This window comes from Acipenser ruthenus, chromosome 52 (genome assembly GCF_902713425.1).
Source record: "Acipenser ruthenus chromosome 52, fAciRut3.2 maternal haplotype, whole genome shotgun sequence".
NCBI lineage: Eukaryota > Metazoa > Chordata > Actinopteri > Acipenseriformes > Acipenseridae > Acipenser > Acipenser ruthenus.
The window spans coordinates 6,840,083-6,865,681 of record NC_081240.1 but is presented as its reverse complement, the minus strand read 5'-3'; the positions used below and the strand labels follow the sequence as shown (position 1 = coordinate 6,865,681).

Here is a 25,599-nt window from a genome sequence, read left to right as displayed (position 1 = left end):
CTGTCCACATGTCTGCTTCCTGATCACAGGTTAAAATCCTGCTCACACATACTTGCTATTTCTTTTAAATTATTTTATTTTGTAGATTACATGGGTCATTGACTACAAGCTCATGCTTAGTAGTATTGTTTTCTACTTTTTGGTTTGATTACATTATTATCATTATTATTGTAGTTTTTAAAGAAATACATCATTCAACAGATATGGTATTTCTTCTACTCACTGGGGGAGAGTGCTGTTGGTGGAAAAGGGTACTGATTAAATACTTGAGAGCTATAGAAACCACAGGGGTGCATGAAAAAGTGACCATTTTATATGAGATTTCAATGGATTTATTGATTTAGCACCAATGTGTTCTCATGCTTGAGAGCTTTATAGAAGCCACAGGGGTGCATGAACTGAGTTTTAAAGAGTCTGTTTTTAAAGAGCCCCCCCCCCAGATGCAAGGAAGCTCTGAAGATAGCTGAGAGCTTTCCATTATCAGGATGTGCAGGTATGTGATTATAAATAGGGCTACATTTAGAAATACTAAAAAAACATTATAAATGAAATGTCAAATGTTTTGACAATAAATCATTTTTAATATCTCTAAAAAGTTGATCTTTAAATCATCTGTTTTGTTAGTTTCATTGCTTCTGCTGCCCTTGCTCTTTGAAGGTGCTGTTTGAATGTTGTTATATGTAGCTTGTGTTTTGTAATGTTGCAAGGAGTTTGTAAAGCAGGGTTTCTGACAGGCAGTGACAAGGCAAGGCAATCTAATACACAGACACAGACACTGAGTGCAAACCCAGCACTTCACGCTCTTCAGAACCACATCACTTTACAAAAGAGACAGCCTCTCTCTTGCAAGAGCTGTGACACACTTGGGATATTTTAGTGCTTTACCTCATTTACACCTCAGTGGGCAGTCTTGTGCCTCAATTTTTATACATATTGCAAATTTTGCACTGCCAAAAAAACTTTTAAATGCACACCTGATTTCAAAGGATGTATTGTTGTACTGGAAATAAGAAATACATGTAAAAACAAATACAATAATTTAAGAAACCTGTAGACAGCAGATTCTGACCAAAACCGAAACAGTCCTTTGTAACTTATTCTTAGCAGACGCCCTTATCCAGGGCGACTTACAGTCGTAAACAAAAATACATTTCAAGAATCACAGTACAAGTACTAATACAATTAAGAGAAAGATAAAAAAAAAAACACTTTGGTTCTAGTAAGTACAAGTATATGACAAAATATGATTCAATAATGGAGCAGATAACAGTGCCAGTGATAGTTACATCAGGATGTAATTAAATACAAAATACTACAGAGTAAATAACACTTGTGACAGATTACAGTACTCAAAAGTACAAGATTAAATGCAGTAAAATAGGGGGCAGATAAAAGCAAGTAAAGCACATTTAAGGAAGAGTGATAAGTGTCCAAGAGAGAAAAGAGGAGTTCTACAGGTGCTGTCTGAAGAGGTGAGTCTTAAGGAGGTGCCAGAATGTGGTCAGGGACTGGGCAGTCCTGACATCTGTAGGAAGGTCATCCCACCACTGCGGGGCGAGGGTGGAGAATGAGCGAGCTCTGGAGGCAGAGTAGCGTAGAGGAGGTAGAGCCAGTCTTCTAGTGCAGGAGGAGCGGAGAGGTCGAGTGGGGGTGTAGGGAGAGATGAGGGTCTGGAGGAAGCTGGGTGCAGTCTGCTCAAGGCATTCTGTAACCTTTTTCTACATTTAATATGCACATGCCAATAAAAAGTGGGACCAAATTACATACAGGGGTTGGACCTATAAATTATTATTATTATTTATTTCTTAGCAGACGCCCTTATCCAGGGCGACTTACAATCGTAAGCAAATACATTTCAAGTGTTACAATACAAGTAATAATACAATAAGAGCAAGATAAATACAATGACTTTGGTTCAAGCAAGTACAAATTGCATTGATAAAACTAAATTGCTTGTTACTGGAAACTGTGTGTGTGTGAGTCATGTGTGCCAGCGTGCTTGTGTATGTATGTGAAAAGGCATGAAAGGCTAATGAAATAACCTTTTTTTAATGGTTCTAGCACAGTAAATAATTCCATGAAAAAATGACCTGCCATGCACTTCAGTACACTGTGTAGATCTCACATATAATATGCAGTTGTGAAAGAAGTGCAGGATATAGTAAACTCTATCTAGATGAAATGAGCTGGGAAGTGCAAGTGTAGAGCTTTCTTTAACCCAGGATGTTTTCAGATTGAAGGGACATTTACTCCTTTCTAAAACATCAAACAGAAAGTTTATATTCCAAAGCATCAAATACAGTGAATAACTCACAAGTGTTTTACTAATTTTGAAACATAAAAAGTAGACAGCAGATTATTTTTCCTTTTTCAGAAAGTATGAAAACACATCCCTGATATCACTGCTAGTGAATGGAGGTGCACAGCAAGTAAGATTTCAGCTGAATTCCCTTTAAAATGGGTCTGTTTAATAAAAGGCAGATCTCAGCTATCTGTATGTAGGCTTTACGTGTTAGAAATGGTTGACTGCTTCGTTCAGGTGGACACTAAGTTAAAATCCAGCTCGCAGATACTTGCTATTTCTTTAAAAACTGTTTTGATTATTTTATTTTGTAGATTACATGGGTCATTGACTACAAGCTCATGCTTAGTAATACTGTTTTTTTCTACTTTTTGGTTGAATTAATATATATATATATATATATATATATATATATATATATATATATATATATATATATATATACATACATACATTAAAGACATTCATCATTCAACAGATGTGGTATTTCTTTTACTGGGTGGAGAGTGTTTGAGGTTGAAAGGTTGCTGATTGCATGCTTGTGAGCTCTGTATGAACTGAGGTTTAAAAAGTGATTTCAAATAAAAATTAATAATAATAATAATAATAATTTAAAAAAAAAATAAACTGCAGACAGCAGATTCTGACCAAAACCAAACTTTGGACCTTATCCCAGTTCTGTAACATCTTTCTACATCATTTATTATACAGCTGCCATAAAATAGTGTGATAAGAAAAACAGACAGGCTTAACCGTTGGACATATAAATCGCATTGATAAGAGTGAATTGCTTGTTACTGGAAACTGTTTGTGTGTGTGTGTGTGTGTGTGTGTGTGTGTGTGTGTGTGTGTTAGTCAGGTGTGCCAGTGTGCTTGTGTGTATACAGGTAATGGACAAAAAATGGAAACACCAATGTAAAGTCACTTAATAGGGTGTTGGGCCACTATGGTATCCTGCTCTGTGAAGTTCTCGGTGGACCGTTTTTGATTAAACTGGCCGCTCGCTCCCCAGGTTGAAATTTGCAGTCAATTGATCTGCAGTCGCTCGCCTGTTTTGCTTTGCACTTCGAATGAATGCACGGATATCACAATCCTGGAGTATGCGTTTCTGCCCGCTGTTGCCCTTTGCTGCTGATGTCATTCCCTCGGAGTTCCATGCCGACATCACCTTAGACACCGTTACTCGTGAAACATCAGCAAGTTGAGCGGTCCTGATCACTGAATCTCCTGCCAAATGCACCCCAAAAATCACCCCTCTTTCAAAGTCACTGAGGTCTCCTCTTGCAGTCATGCTAGCCATAATTATAGGCAACCAGGCCTGTCCAGCATTTTTTTTTTGCATGCCCCTAAGCATGCTGGGATGTTATTTGCTTAATTAATGCATGATCCACACCTGTGTGGAAGCCCTTGCTTTCAATATACTTGGTGTCCCTCATTTACCCAGGTGTTTCCATTTTTTGTCCACTACCTGTATGTGAAAAGGCATGAAAGGCTAATTAAATAATGTTTTTAAAATGTTTTTAGCAAATTAAATAAATCCATAAAAAAATATCTGTCATGCACTTCAATACACTGTAGATCTCACATATAATATGCACCAGTTCTGAAACATAAACATAAATAGAAGTTCATTTTTCCTTTTATAAAAAAATTGAAAACATATCACTTACAGCACTGGTAGTGAACGGAAGTGCACAGCAAGTACGATTTAAGCTGAACTCCCTTTAAAATGGGTCTGTTTAATAAAAGGCAGATCTCAGCTATCTGTATGTAGGCTTTATGTGTTAGAAATGGTTGACTGTTCGTTCAGGTGTGCATTTATATAGACTTTACTGTATAATCTGTAATATCCAATATTTTGTGTATTGACAAATGCTGTCCACATGTCTGCTTCCTGATCACAGGTTAAAATCCTGCTCACACATACTTGCTATTTCTTTTAAATTATTTTATTTTGTAGATTACATGGGTCATTGACTACAAGCTCATGCTTAGTAGTATTGTTTTCTACTTTTTGGTTTGATTACATTATTATCATTATTATTGTAGTTTTTAAAGAAATACATCATTCAACAGATATGGTATTTCTTCTACTCACTGGGGGAGAGTGCTGTTGGTGGAAAAGGGTACTGATTAAATACTTGAGAGCTATAGAAACCACAGGGGTGCATGAAAAAGTGACCATTTTATATGAGATTTCAATGGATTTATTGATTTAGCACCAATGTGTTCTCATGCTTGAGAGCTTTATAGAAGCCACAGGGGTGCATGAACTGAGTTTTAAAGAGTCTGTTTTTAAAGAGCCCCCCCCCCCCAGATGCAAGGAAGCTCTGAAGATAGCTGAGAGCTTTCCATTATCAGGATGTGCAGGTATGTGATTATAAATAGGGCTACATTTAGAAATACTAAAAAAACATTATAAATGAAATGTCAAATGTTTTGACAATAAATCATTTTTAATATCTCTAAAAAGTTGATCTTTAAATCATCTGTTTTGTTAGTTTCATTGCTTCTGCTGCCCTTGCTCTTTGAAGGTGCTGTTTGAATGTTGTTATATGTAGCTTGTGTTTTGTAATGTTGCAAGGAGTTTGTAAAGCAGGGTTTCTGACAGGCAGTGACAAGGCAAGGCAATCTAATACACAGACACAGACACTGAGTGCAAACCCAGCACTTCACGCTCTTCAGAACCACATCACTTTACAAAAGAGACAGCCTCTCTCTTGCAAGAGCTGTGACACACTTGGGATATTTTAGTGCTTTACCTCATTTACACCTCAGTGGGCAGTCTTGTGCCTCAATTTTTATACATATTGCAAATTTTGCACTGCCAAAAAAACTTTTAAATGCACACCTGATTTCAAAGGATGTATTGTTGTACTGGAAATAAGAAATACATGTAAAAACAAATACAATAATTTAAGAAACCTGTAGACAGCAGATTCTGACCAAAACCGAAACAGTCCTTTGTAACTTATTCTTAGCAGACGCCCTTATCCAGGGCGACTTACAGTCGTAAACAAAAATACATTTCAAGAATCACAGTACAAGTACTAATACAATTAAGAGAAAGATAAAAAAAAAACACTTTGGTTCTAGTAAGTACAAGTATATGACAAAATATGATTCAATAATGGAGCAGATAACAGTGCCAGTGATAGTTACATCAGGATGTAATTAAATACAAAATACTACAGAGTAAATAACACTTGTGACAGATTACAGTACTCAAAAGTACAAGATTAAATGCAGTAAAATAGGGGGCAGATAAAAGCAAGTAAAGCACATTTAAGGAAGAGTGATAAGTGTCCAAGAGAGAAAAGAGGAGTTCTACAGGTGCTGTCTGAAGAGGTGAGTCTTAAGGAGGCGCCAGAATGTGGTCAGGGACTGGGCAGTCCTGACATCTGTAGGAAGGTCATCCCACCACTGCGGGGCGAGGGTGGAGAATGAGCGAGCTCTGGAGGCAGAGTAGCGTAGAGGAGGTAGAGCCAGTCTTCTAGTGCAGGAGGAGCGGAGAGGTCGAGTGGGGGTGTAGGGAGAGATGAGGGTCTGGAGGAAGCTGGGTGCAGTCTGCTCAAGGCATTCTGTAACCTTTTTCTACATTTAATATGCACATGCCAATAAAAAGTGGGACCAAATTACATACAGGGGTTGGACCTATAAATTATTATTATTATTTATTTCTTAGCAGACGCCCTTATCCAGGGCGACTTACAATCGTAAGCAAATACATTTCAAGTGTTACAATACAAGTAATAATACAATAAGAGCAAGATAAATACAATGACTTTGGTTCAAGCAAGTACAAATTGCATTGATAAAACTAAATTGCTTGTTACTGGAAACTGTGTGTGTGTGAGTCATGTGTGCCAGCGTGCTTGTGTATGTATGTGAAAAGGCATGAAAGGCTAATGAAATAACCTTTTTTTAATGGTTCTAGCACAGTAAATAATTCCATGAAAAAATGACCTGCCATGCACTTCAATACACTGTGTAGATCTCACATATAATATGCAGTTGTGAAAGAAGTGCAGGGTATAGTAAACTCTATCTAGATGAAATGAGCTGGGAAGTGCAAGTGTAGAGCTTTCTTTAACCGAGGATGTTTTCAGATAGAAGAGACATTTACTCCTTTCTTAAAAAATCAAACAGAAAGTTTATATTCCAAAGCTTCAAATACAGTGAATAACTCAGGAGTGTTTTACTAATTTTGAAACATAAAACGTAGACAGCAGATTATTTTTCCTTTTACATAAAATGTGAAAACAAATATGAATTACTGGTACTTATGAAACTAATAACAAGATACTGAACAAGGGGAGGGGAACGTGTAATGAGTGCTACAGCAACTACAGCCTCTGGTTCTTTTTTTCTTATGTCAGCATGTTGGTCAGGTTTTTCGATTGAAGTGGATTTGAATGGAAACCTTTTTTTTTTTCTTATCATGACCATAACCTTTGATACATTTCAGATACGCGTAACTGCTAATTCGCTTTAACATTTTAATGAGGACATAGACATAGAAAAATATTAAGTTACATAAACCAAGGTCAACATTTTCCCTTTCTCTGCATTAATAACGATAGCTTTGCGTCCCATGATTTAAACTAACTCCAATTCCAGTTATCTTTCATTTCTAGAAATGCTTTGAGTCCACCCAGTAGGAGGAGCTAAGCATATTTGTGGTATAAAAACTTTCCAGTCACTGTATGGGTTACTTTGAAAAAATTATTTGACTGAGGTAAGAGGCTTATCTTTCTTAACTTTATTGGTGGATATTTTGTATGCTTTTTTTGTCATTCGTTCTTTGTGACAATTCTGCTTTAGAAGCCACCATCCGTAAAATCTACCCTAAATAAAAACTCAAAGCCACTGGATGAGGTGCTTATTACTGAAATGTTAGCATAGTGTGTGTTATTTATAAAACAAACTAACATGAATGAATAAAATACATACCTGTAATGATCTTGAGAAGAAAATGTATCTGAATACTTTTTTGGTTTTCCATGCTTTATTTAGGAGGAGACATTTGGTTTACACCAAACTTTGACTATATTGTGCAGTTGGGCTTCATTGTATTTCAGTTGAGGTGTCATGCCTTGTTTTTTGATAAGAGAAGTTTACCAAGATAAACATGCCTGCTTGGATTTAAAGATACATAACATTGAACATTCAGATAATCATGGAGAGCTTATTAATATAGTATTTAACACAAAAAACACAAAAAAATGTGATATCTTGTAACAATTGTAAGTCGCCCTGGATAAGGGCGTCTGCTAAGAAATAAATAATAATAATAATAATAATAATAATAATAATAATAATAATAATAATGATACTAATAATAATAATAATAATAATAATAATAATAATAATAATAATAATAATAATAATAATTTATTTAATCAAACACTATGAGCCTATTGAAAATTCAAATTAAATGGATATAATGTAGGGAACGGTACTAACATGGTTGTTCCGAAATATCTCGTAGGTTGTTATATATTTGTTCTGTGGAAAAGAACCAATGAATTACTACTGGGTTTTTTTGTATATTTTTTCCTCAGATATTAATATCAACAACCTTAACTGACCAATGTCGTTTTTTGGTTCAATCTAGAGATCACCTTAGGGTAAAGTAGGGTACATTTTATTCAAAAATGCAAATAGCTCTTTGTTATTATTAAGCCAACACAATGTTTTGATGATCTCTCTATCAATACATATTTATACTTTAGTGTTTAGTAGTTATAGGCTATTGTTTCTAAACCTATAATGTTAACACTGTATGAATCTATGTGCTATGCTAATGCACAAGCATGTCTCCATGCCACCCGATACGCATGCCAGCGTCAGTGACACACTGTCGCTGGAGGTGAAAAGCGCTCCCTGCCTACTGGCGCTGGTGTATAACACCTGTAACATGTTAAACCAGCAGGGAGCATGGAGGAGAGAGGAGGGAACATAGAGAAGGGAGCTGGGAAAATGCAGCACAGTGGAGGGAGGAGAGAGCAAAGAAGATTGAGGTGGGAGCATAGAGGGAGAAGGGAGGAGGGAGCAGTAAGGAGGGAGCAGGGAGGAAGGATCATAGAGGGAGGAGGGAACATAAAGGAGGGAGGAGGGAGCATAGAGGAGGGAGCAGGGAGCATAGAGAAGGGAGGAGGGAGCATGCAGGAGAGATGAGGGAACAGGTGAATTGTGTGAATTGTGACAGGGATTAAATTATTATTTATTATTATTATAATTATTATTATTTATTTCTTAGCAGACACCCTTATCCTGGGTGACTTACAATTGATACAGTATATCACATTATTTTTACATACAATTACATTATTTTTTTATATACAGTTACCCATTTATACAGTTGGGTTTTTACTGGAGCAATCTAGGTAAAGTACCTTGCTCAAGGGTACAACAGCAGTGTCCCCCTCCTGGGATTGAACCCACGACCCTCCGGTCAAGAGTGCAGAGCCCTAACCACTACTCCACACTTGATGTATTTTTTCTTTATAGTGTGTATATAGGAGGCTGTGTGGTTAAAGAAAAGGGCTTGTAACCAGGAGGTCCCTGGTTCAAATCCCACCTCAGCCACTGACTCATTGTGTGACCCTAAGCAAATCACTTAACCTCCTTGTGCTCCGTCTTTCGGGTGAGACGTAGTTGTAAGTGACTCTGCAGCTGATGCATAGTTCACACACCCTAGTCTCTGTAAGTCGCCTTGGATAAAGGCGTCTGCTAAATAAACAAACAATAATAAATTAGGTGTGATCCTGTGATCATTTTCCATTTTAAAAGTGATTCAGATGTGTTTGTCTCTAGACTGATGTGAACTGGGGGAACGCTAATTAAAGTTTATCAGTGTTTATATTTATGTCATGTAAACTAGATAACTCCACTATTCAGAAGAAGCTTCTTTTTATACATGGGGATATAAACAGAAAAACTGTGTCATTCAAGATATAGCAAAGTTATATTTAGAAAAACCACGATGTGAAACAACGCAGAGCACAGAAATGACACATTTTTGCATTGTTGATGAGACACTAATGACTCAATAATCATCAATTGAATTTGTAAAGGGGAGGAGAAAAGGACAAAAACACAGGAAAATAGTTAATCAGACGTGATACCCATACTTCCACAGAAAAGCATGCGTGCCGCAAAGCAGTCTGCACATTGGGCGACACTTGACATGTGACAGTGCACCATGATGATGTCACAAATAGTCTTGTGACTCACGAAAGTGCATTTTGTGCACAGAATTAGCATTTTGTCTAGGATAGATGGGCTAGCATGATATTACTAACCAACTAGGATGAGTGGGCAGCGTGATATTATATTAACCAACTAGGATGAATGATCTAGCTTGATATTATATTAACCAACTAGGATGAATGGGCAGCTTGATATTATATTAACCAACTAGGATGAATGATCTAGCTTGATATTATATTAACCAACTAGGATGAATGATCTAGCTTGATATTATATTAACCAACTAGGATGAATGGACTAGCTTGATATTATATTAACCAACTAGGATGAGTGGGCAGCGTGATATTATATTAACCAATTAGGATGAATGGGCAGCGTGATATTATATTAACCAACTAGGATGAATGATCTAGCTTGATATTATATTAACCAACTAGGATGAATGGGCAGCTTGATATTATATTAACCAACTAGGATGAATGATCTAGCTTGATATTATATTAACCAACTAGGATTAACATGAAGCTGGCCATTTGTGAACAGGGTTGGGGGTCAGTTACTTTTTTTCAATCCCAATTCCTTTTTAAAATCAATTCCCATTCCCTTTTAATCAATTCCAACACACCATTGATCACAATTGTAATTAGCAGTATTCTGTTAAAATGAGCTTCTCACAGATACAAATTACATTGAATTCACTCCTGTTTGTTAGTCAGTTAAATTTGGCTTCAAATGAAAGCAGTTGAACAATCACAACAATTATTATAATGTCTCTATACTATAAATTCAAATTCCTTTGAAGGAATTGCTTTTAAAAGGGAATTGCCTCAACACTGGAACACTGGTTCTGCATTGCCTGTATAATAAACAAAGTGTCTCTAAACCTGTAGACCCCAACTCGAATAACCCTTTTAATCAATTCCAATTCCTTTCACAACACAGGCTGTATGGAGCAGACATAAATACACCTTGTCAAACACATGCACAGCTTCTACACAACACATGCAATTATACAAGCTGTAGATGTGTGTGATAATATGTATGTATGTTTGTTCAATGCAGTCACTGTTGTAAAAGGAATTTAAATTAATTAAAAGGGGAATGTGAATATTAATAGGAATTAATGTTAAAAAGGAATTGGAAATGGAATTGAAATTGAAAAAAGGAATTGACCCCGACCCTGGTTGTGAACATGTGACCACGATGTTGAATGAAACCAACTGAAACATCAACCAATATGTTACATTGTTTTTGCAAGCTTTTATTTTATTTTATTTATTTATTTGTTTGTTTGTTTAAAAGAAATGAGTGAGAAAGAAACCTTGATTTTTGGTTTTGTTTTTTTATCTTAGCAAAGGAAAAGTGTGACACTGAAGAAGAGGGAATGAAGAAACAGCCAGAGGTTCGACGAAGACTCAGCTTGACTCTACATCCTAACCGTGAGTGAAGAGTAGAATGCAGAGGATACATCATGTAGGATCACAGAGTACAGAACAGGGTTGCTATTCCATGAATGAGGATACAGACGACATGTTTATGGATATCCTCATCAGTGAAATAGCCGCAGCACTGTGTGAAAGTTCATGCAGTATTCTGTTTATATAACTGGCATATACAGCATCCTGTATGGAAAAGAAAGCATGTTTCAACCTGTACTGTATTTAACAGCTGAATCCAGAACAGTTTTATTGTTTAGACTGTTTTATTAGAAGACAAGTGAAATGAGACAGGGAGAGTATGTATTCATACTAACTATAAAACAAACACTTCATTCAAGAACCACTCTGTGAACTACAGTGAGCTGAGCTGTGCTTTGGTCTTGAATCACGATGCACACGATACAGACCTCTATGATGATACGATATCTCATGTAAAGAAAGTGTCCTGATTCATCGCTACATGATGAATTGTTACACACCTCGTTTAGATATACATTCTACTCTTAACTAGTTGAATGTATATAAACATGAATCATTAGTTGTGTGTGATTTAAATATTTCCTTTTTTGTGTAGTGTCTGGATGTGAAGCGAGTGCAGAAGAGGAAACAGGAGAGACAGAGGAACAAGAACCAGGTAAGTGGATTGTTATTATTTTCTTTATATTTTTCTCTCTTGTTTATGCCAGGGATGTACATTGGTTAAAATCACAATTTACAGCCACAATAGGTATGCGGTCGTTGTTTTAATGTCCATGTAGGATCAAGCAAGGCTGTATTGTTTATGGGATGGGACTTGCTGCACCACATCCACATATAGATGTATAGCTGAAACAGCGCCCCCCTGCTGGTCAAGGGCCTTTATGATTCCAGGCAGAGACTCCTTCCTCGCCTCCAGTATTCAGTAACTTGATAACTCTGAGTTAAAAGAGGCGACTCGCTTGAGAGTGTGAAAGGAGCTTTATCTTCAGTCCTGGGTTACAGTGGTGAGGAGACATTCAAACTGTGCAATTCAGATCAGGGAAAAGAAACGGGAGTAAAGTTGATAAAAAGTTTATCAAAGTAAATAAATACAGTTTTAACAGATGACTTGTAAAATGCAAAACGTTTCTGCTTATTGATGTCTAAAAAATATCACTCAATTAACTCTAAACAAAGTGCCTCATTCACTACACAGCAGTGTTTTGGACATTATACAGTGAAAAAGGAAGATCACTTCACGCAGTTTCATACTGTGATAAACACCTTATTCACTAAACTTAATAGATGCAATAATATGGTGAAGTAACCTACTAATTAGCACACACCTTGTAACACACCGTGTGTACCAGGCTTTCCCAATCCTGGTCCTGTATGTGTGTTGAGGATGTGTTGTGTGTGTACTTGTATGTGTGTTGCAGATGTGTCGTTTGTGTGTGCTTGTATGTGTGTTGCAGATGTGTCGTTTGTGTGTGCTTGTATGTGTGTTGAGGATGTGGCTTGTATGTGTGTTGAGGATGTGTCGTGTGTGTTGGGGATGTGTCGTGTGTGTCGGGTGTGTGTGTGTGCTTATATGTGTGTTGCGGATGTGTAGTGCGTGTGTGTGCTTGTATGTGTGTTGTGGATGTGTCTGGGTGTGTGTGCTTATGTGTGTTGTGGATGTGTCGTGTGTGTGTGCTTGTATGTGTGTTGTGGATGTGTCTGGGTGTGTTTGTGTGTGCTTGTATGTGTGTTGTGGATGTGTCGTGTGTGTATATTTGTATGTGTGTTGTGGGTGTGTCTTGTTTCGTGATCGGCACTGGTAGTGAGCTGCTCTATTTATGTTGTGATTTAGTTGAAATCGCCGGGTTTCCGAACGCGGTTCTGTTAACACACCTTGAGACATTTAGTGAAGGTACCGCGCTTAAGTGAATATGGTTAGTATAACAAACACCTCCCCCGCGGTCTAAGGGGAAACAATTTAAATACATTTCCATGCATTAACATTATCCATTGTATTGAAATGACTCTCACACGGTACCTTGCATGCACGAGGTCGCTAGGTTTTATCCCAGATCATTCTCAGAGGTCCTCCTGATTTTTTCACAGGTTATGTTAGAATTGATACAGCATTTCCAGGGTATTCGCCTCAAAACAACAGCAGCCTTCTCAATAAACCGTAATATAATATTCAGATTAGTACGATCTGTCCTGAGAAAATACAAAACATAATTGTCAACTCTTAAACAATTGATGCTTTTATTAACAGTGCATTTTAAGATATGTTTGGAAATGCATATCACTCAAGGGAAGAAATGGTTATTATTGCCTTTGGAAAAGAAGGTACAATGAAATTAGCTATTTACATCATGTTTATTGTTTACAAATCATGCACAAAAGTGCCTTCTGTGGCCACAACATAGCGTTTCATTTTTAATTTACCAGCTTTCCTTGATGAAAATGAATCCATGTCTGGGAGGTTTCTAGACGTCCTCTGCTTTTGACCCACTCTGAGGACACCTGGTTTTTGGTCCCGTGCAAAAAATCTTGTTTCATCTTTTTAACAGAACTGTAATGATATGAATCTCTTGCATCCTTGTATTTAACATGGTTACACTGGGCAGTTAAGTGACAGCATGTCTCCCTGTCTCATTGCAGCAAGAATAGCAGAAGCAAATATTTTGGTAGCGCATGACCAGTTCAGCTGTCCAGTGTGTCTGGAGATATTGAAGGACCCAGTCACTACAGCATGTGGACACAGTTACTGTATGGGGTGTATTAAGAACTGCTGGGATCACGCTGATCATACAGGTGTCTACAGCTGCCCCCAGTGCAGAGAGACCTTTACCCCGAGGCCTGTTCTGTGCAGAAACACCATGCTGGCTGAAATTGTGGAGAAATTAAAGAAGACAGGACTCAATCCTCCTCCTGCTCAAAGTTATGCTGGACCTGGAGATGTGCCGTGTGATTTCTGCACTGGGAGAAAGTTCAAAGCTGTGAAATCCTGTTTGACGTGCCGGGCCTCTTACTGTGAAACACACGTCAAGCCACACAGTGAGGTTACTCCATTAAAGAGGCACAAGCTGATCAATGCAATTGGAGATCTGGAGCAGAAGTTTTGTGCTGAACACCAAAAGGTTTTGGAGGTCTTCTGTAGAACTGATCGGACGTGTATTTGCTTGTTGTGTTCACAAATTGAACACAGGAGCCATGATACAGTCTCAGCTGAGGCAGAAAGGAGTGTGAAACAGGTAAGGGTTTGAGCCATTTCCTTGTAGCTATCCTAGAAGATAAGAATTCCCAGGGATATTTAACATGTCTGTTTACTAGGTTATACAGTTTCACATCAGATCAGATTTTAATTGTATATTAAGAGCTATTTAAAGAGCTGTAGTATTTTAATTGCTCTACCTAAACTCAAGGCCATAGCCAGCTATGAGGCACACAAGGCACGGGCCTCTGTTAAAATCATACTAATTATTTATTTAGGTGCTTTTACACGTTGCATTGCTTATGTATAGCGCTCAGAAATAAAACTGAGCAAGTCACTTAACCTCCTTGTGCTCCGTCCTTCGGGTGAGACGTAGTTGTAAGTGACTCTGCAGCTGATGCATAGTTCACACACCCTAGTCTCTCTAAGTCATCTTGGATAAAGGCATCTGCTAAATAAACAAATCAGTGGCGCACTGAAAGGATTTGACAAGTGCACCACATTCAAAACTAATGCAGTTACTCGTCAGGTTTGCCATCTGCGTTCGGTAAATTTGTTTGCTTAAATATGAACTACCGCACCACAGGAACGTTTGTATTATTGTATTCGAGTCTAAACAAATCTCTTGTGGTATGTTATAGTATTAGTTTGCATTGCATTTACCTTTACAATATTATTTCCCTATATAGTAGGCAATGGCTATCTTATACAATTTCACTAGCTATGTAAAATGTCTGCCTACAGCTATGTCTGCCCACAGCGAGAGGTGTGTTGTCGCCACAATTTTCAATTCTGTTTTAAATTCCACGAGTGTGTGAGTCCTCCCTATTGAACTGTAATGTAGCTTTAAATCCCACGAGCAAGAACAACCCTCAGTTTCTAATTGTAATCTCATTTTAAATCTCACCAGCGTGTGCAATCCTCCAATAGAAATGCAGGAATGTGCTGGAACTCAGTTTAAAGTATTCAGAATGAATCAATGATAGATACAAGTCAGGAAGGAGGTTCATTGCCCGACTGCTATGAGAAATGTTTTTTTTTTTTTTATGTTATTTCATTGTATTTTATCACATGGAAAGGGGTGAAGTCAATGTGAATTGAGTAACCATGTCCAGTGTTTTTCCGGTGTTTATTGGGTATACACTGATTTCATTGTTTTGTATCAGGGCTGTTTTATCTGTGTTTATCGGATAAAACCAGAAATCAGTAGCCCTAAATATCCATTATAGAGAAAGCTGCTTCAGTTTCCTAGGTGCTTAACAAAACAAACATGTAACACATGCTAGATCAGCCTTCATTCACAGTTACTGGTATGAAACAGTGCCATCTAGTGGACAGCTACTGTGGATTAAGTGTCCTTTTGTATTGCTGGCAGCTGTGCACTAGATGGTGTTGTATCTTACTACTATACACACATGTTGTCTGATCTAGCCTGTGCTACAGATGTCTATGGCGTGCAACCAGAATTGAAGAAAAAATTATGTTCAACAACCACTGAGAATTATAGCAAACATTGTAAAGAGGTAAGGGGACAAGAAAACATAAAATATATTTGAACTAAATTGATTCTGTCAGTTTCAATAGCATACTTAAACAGGCCTGTTATGGGTGTGACAGGATATCACTCAATGCACCATCAGAAATGTCACTGTGTCACTGTGTTTCTACACAGAAGCAGCTGGGAGAGACACAGACAGAAATACAACAGAGAATCCAGGAGAGACTGAAAGAAATTGAGGAGCTGGAACAGACTGTGGAGTCACTGAAAGTGGGTATTGACAAGAGGGGGTTATTATTATTATAAACAGATGGACTGGAACACACCTGCCATTTACTGTCTATGCCTGATGTGTTTTTATATCAATTCTAACCATGTCTCCTCTACTGTGTTCTTTCACTCAGAGATCTGCATGCATAGAAATAAAGGAAAGTGAGAAGATCTTTACTGAGCTGATCCGATCCATTGAGAAGATCCACACTGAGGTTATTGAGCTGATTGGAGCTAACGAGAAGGCTGCAGTGAATCAGGCTGAAGGACGCATGAAGAAACTGGAGCAGGAGATTGCTGAGCTAAGGAGGAGAAACACTGAGCTGAAACAGCTTTCAGAGACAGAGGATCACATCCATTTTCTACAGGTAACATTGCTGCTTGTTAGAAAATCTCAAGTCGGTTTCAGACAGACCTCTCCAATTGAATGAATCCTTGCTTTTCCCCAGGAATGTTTTGGACCCCATTCTGTTTCACTGAAAACTCCTTTTCTCCACTTTCCTGTTGTAGAATTTCCAGACTCTCTGTGCCCCTCCTGAAGCTGGAGACTTACCCAGCGTTATTGTCAACACAGACATCTCTTTTGGGGCTGTGAGGAAAGCTGTATCTGAACTTAAAGATCATATTGAGGACTTCTGCAAGGGGGAATTAATAACCAAAACAGGTTGGTGTGAAATAGATTCCTTTGGTAGAGATTTCTCAAATAGACCATGGCTTGAGGAGGGACAGGACTTGCAAGACATTAATAAAGACCTCTTGCAGATTGTTGGCTATATGAATATTGCAGCAGGGAGGAGGGTAAATGGAGGAGGGAGCATGGAGGAGGAAGCAAGAAGGAGAGAGCATGGAGGAGTGAGCAGGGAGCATGAAGGAGAGCATGAAAGAGGGAGGAGGGAGCAAGGATTAGGCAGGATGGAGGTGGGAGCAGGGAGCAGGTAGGGAACAGGGAGGATGGAGCAGGGAGGAGTGTGCATACAAGAGGGAGCAGGGACTAATGAAGCAGGGAGGAGACAGGAGGGAGCAGGAGGAGGGAGCAGGGAGGTGGTAGAAAGGAGGAGGGAGCATAGAGTGAGAAGGGAACAGGGAGGAGGGAGTGGGGAGGAGTGGGCATACAGGAGGGAGCAGGGATGACAGAGCAGGGACTAATGAAGCAGGGAGGAGACAGGAGGGAGCATGGAGTGATGTGAGGATGGAGCAGACAATGACTGCTGTATGTTTGATGTACAAGGGTGTCTTAATATGGACACCGTACTGTTGGGCAAAAATATGTGATGGAGAGGAACGTAGATATTTAGTAAGCAAGGGGTCTGAGTGGGTAAAATGCAACACATACCCTGTCGGAACATTAAGTGAACTGTAATTGTATGCAGAGCTGCATTTGATTAGTTCCAATTGAAGAAGTTTGATAAGATCGAGGAATTATAATGAAAAAAACAATCAAACAGCAAGAGGGTTTAATTAATAGCAGCAGCAGTTTACTGAAGACAGAAAAATAAAAGGAGAGAACTTATCCAAAGTCAGAATAAAATCTCAAGTAAGAATTATAGATCAAATCTATTGATTATCAGCCTTAAACATCACAGTCTAAATATACTTGTGTATAAAATAGCAGGGAGTATAGAGGAGTTAGCAAAGAGGAGGGAGGAGAGAGCAGGGAGCATAGAGCTGGAAGGAGGGAGGAGGGATCAGAGGAGAGGGAGGAGAGAATAGGGAGATTGAAGCATAGAGGAGGGAGCAGGGAGGAGGGAGCAAAGAAGATTGAGGTGGAAGCATAGAGTGAGGAGGGAGGAGGGAGTATAGAGGGATGAGGGAACAGGGAGGAGGGAGCAAAGAAGATTGAGGTGGGAGCATAGAGGAAGAAGGGAGGAGGGAGCAGTAAGGAGGGAGCAGGGAGGAGGGTTCCTAGAGGAGGGAGCGGGGACTAGGGAGCATGCAGGTGAATTGTGTGAATTGTGACGGGTTAAATTAGGTGTGATCCTTCATTTTCCATTTTAAACGTTATTCAAATGCGTTTGACTCTAGACTGATGTGAACTGGAGGAACGCTAATCAAAGTTTATCAGTGTTTATATTTATGTCATGTAAACTAGATAACTCTGCTATTCAGAAGAAGCTTCTTTTTATACATGGGATATAAAAAGAAAAACTGTGCCATGCAAGATATAGCAAAGTTATATTTAGAAAAACCAAGATGTGAAACAAAACAGAGCACAGAAATGACACATTTTTGCATTGTCGTTGAGACACTAATGACTCAATAATCATCAATTGAATTTGTAAAGGGGAGGAGAAAAGGACAAAAACACTGGAAAAAATTTGCATTTTGTCCCACAGAATGAGCATTTTGTCTCACAATGAGTTTTAGCCCCACAAAATATGCATTTTGTCCAACAAAATGATAGTTATGTTAAATAATTTTTGGGGACGAAACTTATAACTTACTGCCCCTCTATAAATATCCAGAGAAATTAGCAGACCAATGTGATTTAACCCCTTAAATACACTGTTACTCCTTCAACTATAACACATACATTGGCATGTGTCAGCCATTTTGACCCTGAAATCGAGCAAAAAAGAACTGAACATTGTTTAGGAGCTGCCCCTCTGTAAATATCCACAGAGAAATTAGCAGCCCAACATGATTTAACCTCTTACATACAAAGCCAGCCATTCAGTTTGGAGCAGATCAAAGTCTGAATAAGAAACAGGTGAATAAGAAACAGGTGAATAAGAAGCTATCTTCAGCCTCGTGTGAAACTGGCCATTTGTGAACAGGGTTCGATTCCTTTTTTCTCAATTCCTTTTTAAAATCAATTCCCATTCCCTTGTAATCAATTCCAACACATCATTGATCACAATTGTAATTCGCAGTATTCTGTTAAAATGAGCTTCTCACAGTGGCAACACATTACATGGAATTCACTCCTGTTTGTTAGTCAATTAAATCGACTTCAGATGAAAGATGTTGAACAATCACAACAATTATTATAATGTCTCTAAAATATCAATTCCAATTCCTTTGAAGGAATTACTTTTAAAAAGGAATTGCCTCAACCCAGGTTGTGCATTGCCTGTATATTAAACACAAAGAAACGCGCAACTCTGGCTATGTACAGGACACCCCCGAAGAGACGGCAACCCCAATCCAGCTTCTAATACAAACTAATGTACACCCACCTTAGTAAGCAAATGTTATTTTATAGTACAGTCCCGACAGACAATCCAAGATGAACTATTTACAGGACAGCAGTCCTTCACGTCTGTATTAATAGAGGGCATTGTATCTTACAGGATCAGATATGACAGGCTCTGTATTAATAGAGGGGATTGTATCTTACAGGATCAGATATGACAGGCTCTGTATTACTAGAGGGGATTGTATCTTACAGAATCAGATATGACAGGCTCTGTATTAATAGAGGGGATCGTATCTTACAGGATCAGATGTGACAGGCTTACTCCCCCCACACATGGCAGCATTAACTTAGGATACTTGATGATAATAACCTGGCGAAATAGTACTTCACATCACACAGTACTAAGCAGCTGGGTTATTTTTTTCAAACATGTTAGTAGCTTTATAGTAAGTTTACTGTGTGAAGTAATAATATGTAATTGAACTGAGTGCGTTTTAATTTCAGAGTTTATGTAGAAATGGAAGGACAGAAAGGATCTGTACAATATCTATAGAATACAGCATGGGGTGGTGTGTGATATGAGAATGTAATGCACACCGAGGGGGTTATCGGGATTACATGCTCATGTATCACACACACACACACACACACACACACACACACACACACACACACACACACACACAGCCCCATGCAGTATTTTTATAATCTCTGCTTAACTCCATAAAGAATTGTATTTAAAATAGCAACAACTTTGATAACGTGCACACAGTTTAAAATAAGGTTTGCATTGTGTGAGACAGTACAGAGAAAATCGCAAATGCTGTGGTCTGTACTAGGAGTGGTACGAGACTGCACCCGAAGATAACACTTTGAACTTGTAACTTAAAAACAGCACGTTCCCTTTCAAGCACGAAATGGGTATCAACCCCTTAATAATAATAATAAATAAATATAAAAAAGAAACTCTTCTGATAATAAGCTAACGTTTCCTGGAGTTTTTCAGGTGTTGTGGAGCTGAATTCTTCTTCTGTGCAGAGTCCCATTTCTGTTTTTGTTTTTTTTTTGTCGTCAGGGTTTCCATGGCAATTGTTAGGGAGCGTGTTAAAATGACGCGCTTTCACATTTCTATTTTTCCATTTCTGTGTTCACGGGTTTGTTCTGAGGGTGGTTGTGTTTGCTCACATTTCTGTGAACCCTTTTTGTGTGAAGTGGATTCCCTTCAGTCCGAATCAGAGTGTATTTCAAAGCCCGTTGGTGTGGGTCCGGGTGATTTTTCGGGTGTCTGGTTTCTCCATGTTCGCGGTGACTCCCTCATGGAAATGCAGCTCTGTCCTCAGATGGGATGCGGAGCGGCTGTTGCCGAGGTGGTTCCGATGTTGGAAACGCGGGTTTCTCTTGGATTGATCAGGGAGGGCTGGACGGGTTTCTTTATCAAGCGCTCCCGAGAGGATTGTGGGATGTGTTGCTGGTTAATATAACGTTATAACTACATTAATAACATACGCATACAGACACCTTACAGTACGCTGCTAAAGAATAATAATCACACTTAGATGAATAATGTATAAAGAGATATTAAAAATAAAACATGTCTATATATGTTCGTTGCTGTGAGGGCAGATTCACATCCCAGCGCTTTGGTATCTCTGGGTTTGAAACGGCGCTCCATAAGTGTAACACCAATTATTATTATTATTATTATTATTATTATTATTATTATTATTATATGTGTGTGTGTATAAACATTGTTGTTTAAACAATAATAATGTTCCACTGCGGCTCTCATTGATGAAGTTTCATGATTGCTTCAGCTCACATTCAGCAGTTTCCTCAGGCTGTGTGACTGACATATAATCTGACCAATGAAAACGCAGAAAGGGAGGAAACGGTTGTATTATTGGCTGATCGCACCAAAACACCAAAAATAACGTCTGATAGCTGGAGGAGCAGGGAACAGGGAAGAGATAGCAGGGAAGAGGGAACAGGGAGGAGGGAGCAGGGAGGATGTAGGAGGGAGCAGACGAGGAGGGAGGAGGGAGCAGGGAGGATGTAGGAGGGAGGGGGGAGGAGGGAGCAGGGAGGATGGAGGAGGGAGCAGGGAGGGGGAGGAGGAAGGATGTAGGAGGGAGCAGGCAGAGGTGAGCAGGGAGGATGGAGGATGGAGCAGGCAGGGGGAGCAGGGAGGAGGGAACAGGGAGGATGGAGGAGGGAGCAGGGAGGGGAGAGGAGGGTGGAGGGGGCAGGGAGGGGGAGGATGGAGGAGGGAGTAGGGAGCAGGGAGGATGGAGGATGGAACAGGGAGAATGGAGGAGGGAGCAGGGAGGGGAGAGGAGGGGGGAGGGGGCAGGGAGGGGGAGGATGGAGGAGGGAGGAGGGAGCAGGGAGGATGGAGGATGGAACAGGGAGAATGGAGGAGGGAGCAGGGAGTAGGGAACAGGTAGGATGGAGGAGGTTGCAGGGAACAGGGACTGATGAAGCAGGGAGGAGGGAGTGATTTGAGGACAGCGCAGACAATGACTGTTGTATTTTTCAATTCTATTTTTCTCTCTTTTTTTCTGCCCAGTGAATGAAGTTGCAGTTTACAGTCTGCAGGCTCCAGAGCCAAGGAACAGAGCTGTGTTTTTAAAATGTAAGTCTGTTTGCACTGAAACATTTGATTGAAAGACTTGTCACTCCATTGTGAGAAGAGCTAACACTACAGAACAGGGAGGGGTGGAGCTTGAGGGCAGCAATTATCATTATTTATTAGTAATTGTGAAGCCATTAATCTACACTCCTCTCCAACAAGTATTGGTTCAGAACAATACATGCAGAATGACTGGGGGAGGGGCATTTGTTGCCTGTTTTTCCACTCAGACCTTTCTCTCCCTAAATATCTTGGTATCCCTGAATAGATAATCATCCCATCTTTTAATACGTGTACAATGCATGTGAAACCAGTTGTGGGGTAAAATGAACAGCTATCCCTCCCAGTCATCCTGTGCTGGTAGTAAATGTATATTGCAGTATCACTGCACTTGTAGGATGGATTGCTCATTAAAATATTAGACAGATATTTGAAGAGTGGACGATATTCTATTGAAGATATTTAGTAAGCAAGGGGTCTGAGTTGGTAAAATGGCAACACATACCCTGTAGGAACATTAAGTGAACTGTAATTGTATGCAGAGTTGCATTTGATTAGTTCCAATTGAAGAAGTTTGATAAGATCGAGGAATTATAATGAACAAAACAATCAAACAGCAAGAGGGTTTAACCCTTTGCGGTCCATTTATTAATCGCGCGTCAGGCACGCCAGGTCTAATTAATTTTCACACGCGCAGTTAATTTTATACGCGCTGTTTAAAAGTATTTTTTTTCACAGTCAAACGGGTTTAAATGGCCCTGCATATCAACAAAGCACTCACTAGGCATCTCCAGCCCCGCCCCACCCTTTCGTTTGCTATAGCGTTCACCTATGTAAGAAATAAATAATAATAATAATAATAATAGTCGTACATACCGATCGATCATCTCCAGATCACTCGTTTTATCACCAAACTCCTCAATAATGCTATCCAAGTCATTATTTTATTACTATAACATCTGAAAAAAGCTCTGCAAATGTCCATGATAGTCTCTGTGCGCTGACGCACTCAGCCAGCTTGTTTACTATGACCGCCCCGTTATCTGATACCTGTATGACTATTCATGAGATACGCCTTTTTTCCTGACTTGTCTCGGCTCCTGTCGCTCCCACTCGGCAATTGAATGGTTTTCTCGGCTTTTTCCGGAGAAAAAACGACTAAACACCCGTTTATTGTGTTGCTATAATGATGTCGGACCCAGTCCGACAAAGGACCTGTGAGGAATAATTGCAATGTCGGACCCAGTCCGACAGTGAACCGCAAAGGGTTAATTAATAGCAGCAGCAGTTTATTGAAGACAGAAATATAAAAAGAGAGAACTTATCCAAAGTGAGAAATAAATCTCAAGTAAGAATTATAGATCAAATCTATTGATTATCAGCCTTAAACATCACAGTCTAAATATACTTGTCTATAAAAAAGTAGGGAGGAGGGAGCATGGAGGAGGGAGCATGAAGGAGGGGGCATAGAGGAGGGAGGAGGTAGCAGGGAGGAGAGAGGAGGAAGCAGGGAGGAGAGAGGAGGAAGCATAAAGGAGGAAGCATAGAGAATGGAGCAGGTAAAAGGGAGGAGAGAGGATGCAGCAGGGTCCATGCAGGAGAGAGGAGGGAGCATAAAAAAGGGAACAGGGAGGAGGAAGGAAGGACCATGGAGGAGTGAGGAGGGATCATACAGGAGGGAGGAGGGAGCATGGAGGAGGGAGCAGGGAGGATTTAGCATAGATGGAGGAGGGAGCAGGGAGGAGGGAGCATATCGGAGGGAGGAGGGAGCATATCGGAGAGAGCAGGGAGGAGGGAGCAACAGGACAGAGGAGGGAGCACAGAGGAGGGAGGAGGCAGCAGAAATGAGGGAGCAGTAGGGAGCATACAGGTGGGAGCAGGGAGCATAGAGGTGGAGGGAACAGGGAAGAGAGAGGAGGGAGCATACAGAAAGGAGAGGGGAGCATACAGCAGGGATCATACAGGAGGGAGCAGGGAGGAGGAAGCATACAGGAGAGAGTATGGAGGGGTGAGCAGGAAGGAGGGAGTATAGAGGGAGGAGGAAAAAGGAAGGACAAGAGGGAGCAAAGAGGAGGGACCATAGAGCAGGGACTATAGAGGGAGGAGGAAGCAGGGAGGATAGATCAGGGAGGAGGGAGCATAGAGGAGGCGGAGAGAGCATGGAGAAGGAGAGGAGGGATGAGGGAGCAAAGAAGAGGGAGGAGGGAGTATAGAGTAGGGTGCAGGGACTGGTGAAGCAGGGAGGAGGGAGTGATTTGAGGATGCAGCAGACAATGACTGTTGATTTTCTCAGCGATGTGACTTTTCTAACCGTCTCTCCTCAACCCGTTCTCTTCTCTTCAATCAGATTCCTGTCAGCTCACACTGGACCCCAACACAGCGAATAGAGAGCTCTGTCTGTCTGAAGGGAACAGAAAGGTGACACGGGGGGGAGAGACCCAGAGATATCCTCATCACCCAGAGAGATTTGATAGCTATCTCCAAGTGCTTTGCAGAGAGGGTTTGTCTGGGACTCGCTGTTACTGGGAGATTGAGTGGAGTGGGGGAGGGGCTGCTATAGGAGTCGCATATAAAGGAATTAGCAGGAAAGGATGGGATGGTACCTGTGGCCTTGGATGCAATGACAATTCCTGGAGTTTGTTCTGCTCTGGTTCCAGTTACTCTGCCTGGCACAATAACAATGAAACTGCAATAACTGCCCCCCGCTCCCCCAGAATAGGAGTGTATCTGGACTTTAATGCCGGCACGCTGTCCTTTTATGGCATCTCTGACACAATGACCCTCCTGCACAGATTCCAAACCACATTCACTGAGCCGCTCTATCCTGGGTTTTATATTTATTCTGATTCCTCTTTAACAATCTGCCAGCTGAACTAGACTGTTTTGTGTTGTAAGAAACCCTTTGTATTGAACTCCCCTGTCTATCCTCTCCACTCCACGGGTGAAGGGAATGTTCAATCTGACACAACTTTGGATGAAAGTTAGGGGGAGAAACAGCGCCACCTGCTGAGCAAAACGAGGGGAATTATTTCTTTTTAGTAACGAATGGATTTCATACGAAATAACTGTATTTAATTTAAGAATTGTTATGTTTTATATATAATATATTTAAAAATGGCATCCAATAGTCAGTGCTGTAACAGTTTTTTTAAAAAGAGAACTTGTTTGCTTTATTGTGTGTGTGTTTTTGTTCTTTGATTTCCATAAAATGTATATTCTGTTTATTTTTTTTAACTGTGACTTTCTTTTTTATTAATACTCATTAACACGGTTTTTCAAATGAGAATGAGAAAAAAAGATAGAGGAGAATGAGAGAGGAAGAGGGGGAATGAGAGAGAGTGAAATGAGAGCGAGAAATAGGGGGAAGGAGACAGAAAGAGGTCTGGTAAAGCATAGGGAAGCATTGTAAAGCACAGAGAGGTATGGCAAAGCATAGGGAAGCATTGTAAAGCACAGAGGGGTTTGGTAAAGCATAGGGAAGTATTGTAAAGCACAGAGAGGTCTGGTAAGGCATAAGGAAGCATTGTAAAGCACAGAGAGGTGTGGTAAAGCATAGGGAAGCATTGTAAAGCACAGAGAGGTCTGGTAAAACATAGGGAAGCACTGTGAAGCACAGATAGGTCTGGTAAAGCATAGGGAAGCACTGTAAAGCACAGAGAGGTCTGGTAAAGCATAGGGAAGCATTGTAAAGCACAGAGAGGTGTGGTAAAGCATAGGGAAGCATTGTAAAGCACAGGGAGGTCTGGTAAAGCATAGGGAAGCATTGTAAAGCACAGAGAGGTCTGATAAAGCATAGGGAAGCATTGTAAAGCAAAGAGAGGTCTGGTAAAGCATAGGGAAGCATTGTAAAGCACAGAGAGCTCTGGACTCTAACCAGCTCAGAGACTCAGCTCAGTGATTTGGATTCCTGAACAGCTTCTTAGTAAAGGTATTATTCTGCATGC

General features: G+C 40.0%; 2 protein-coding genes across 2 annotated transcripts in view; one reads left to right on the top strand and one right to left on the bottom strand.

Annotated features, from left to right (window-relative positions):
• The window catches only part of LOC117965704 (E3 ubiquitin/ISG15 ligase TRIM25-like), a 300,687-nt gene that overhangs the window by 40,255 nt on the left and 234,833 nt on the right, over positions 1 to 25,599 (top strand). The window contains exons 6-7 of the mRNA XM_059016313.1: positions 10,870 to 10,956; positions 11,531 to 11,590. Of these exons, the coding sequence (XP_058872296.1) occupies positions 10,870 to 10,956; positions 11,531 to 11,590 (147 nt within the window). The remainder of the gene's footprint in view (positions 1 to 10,869; positions 10,957 to 11,530; positions 11,591 to 25,599) is intronic.
• The window catches only part of LOC117433057 (GTPase IMAP family member 8-like), a 267,258-nt gene that overhangs the window by 213,884 nt on the left and 27,775 nt on the right, over positions 1 to 25,599 (bottom strand). The gene's annotated exons all lie outside the window — the stretch shown is intronic.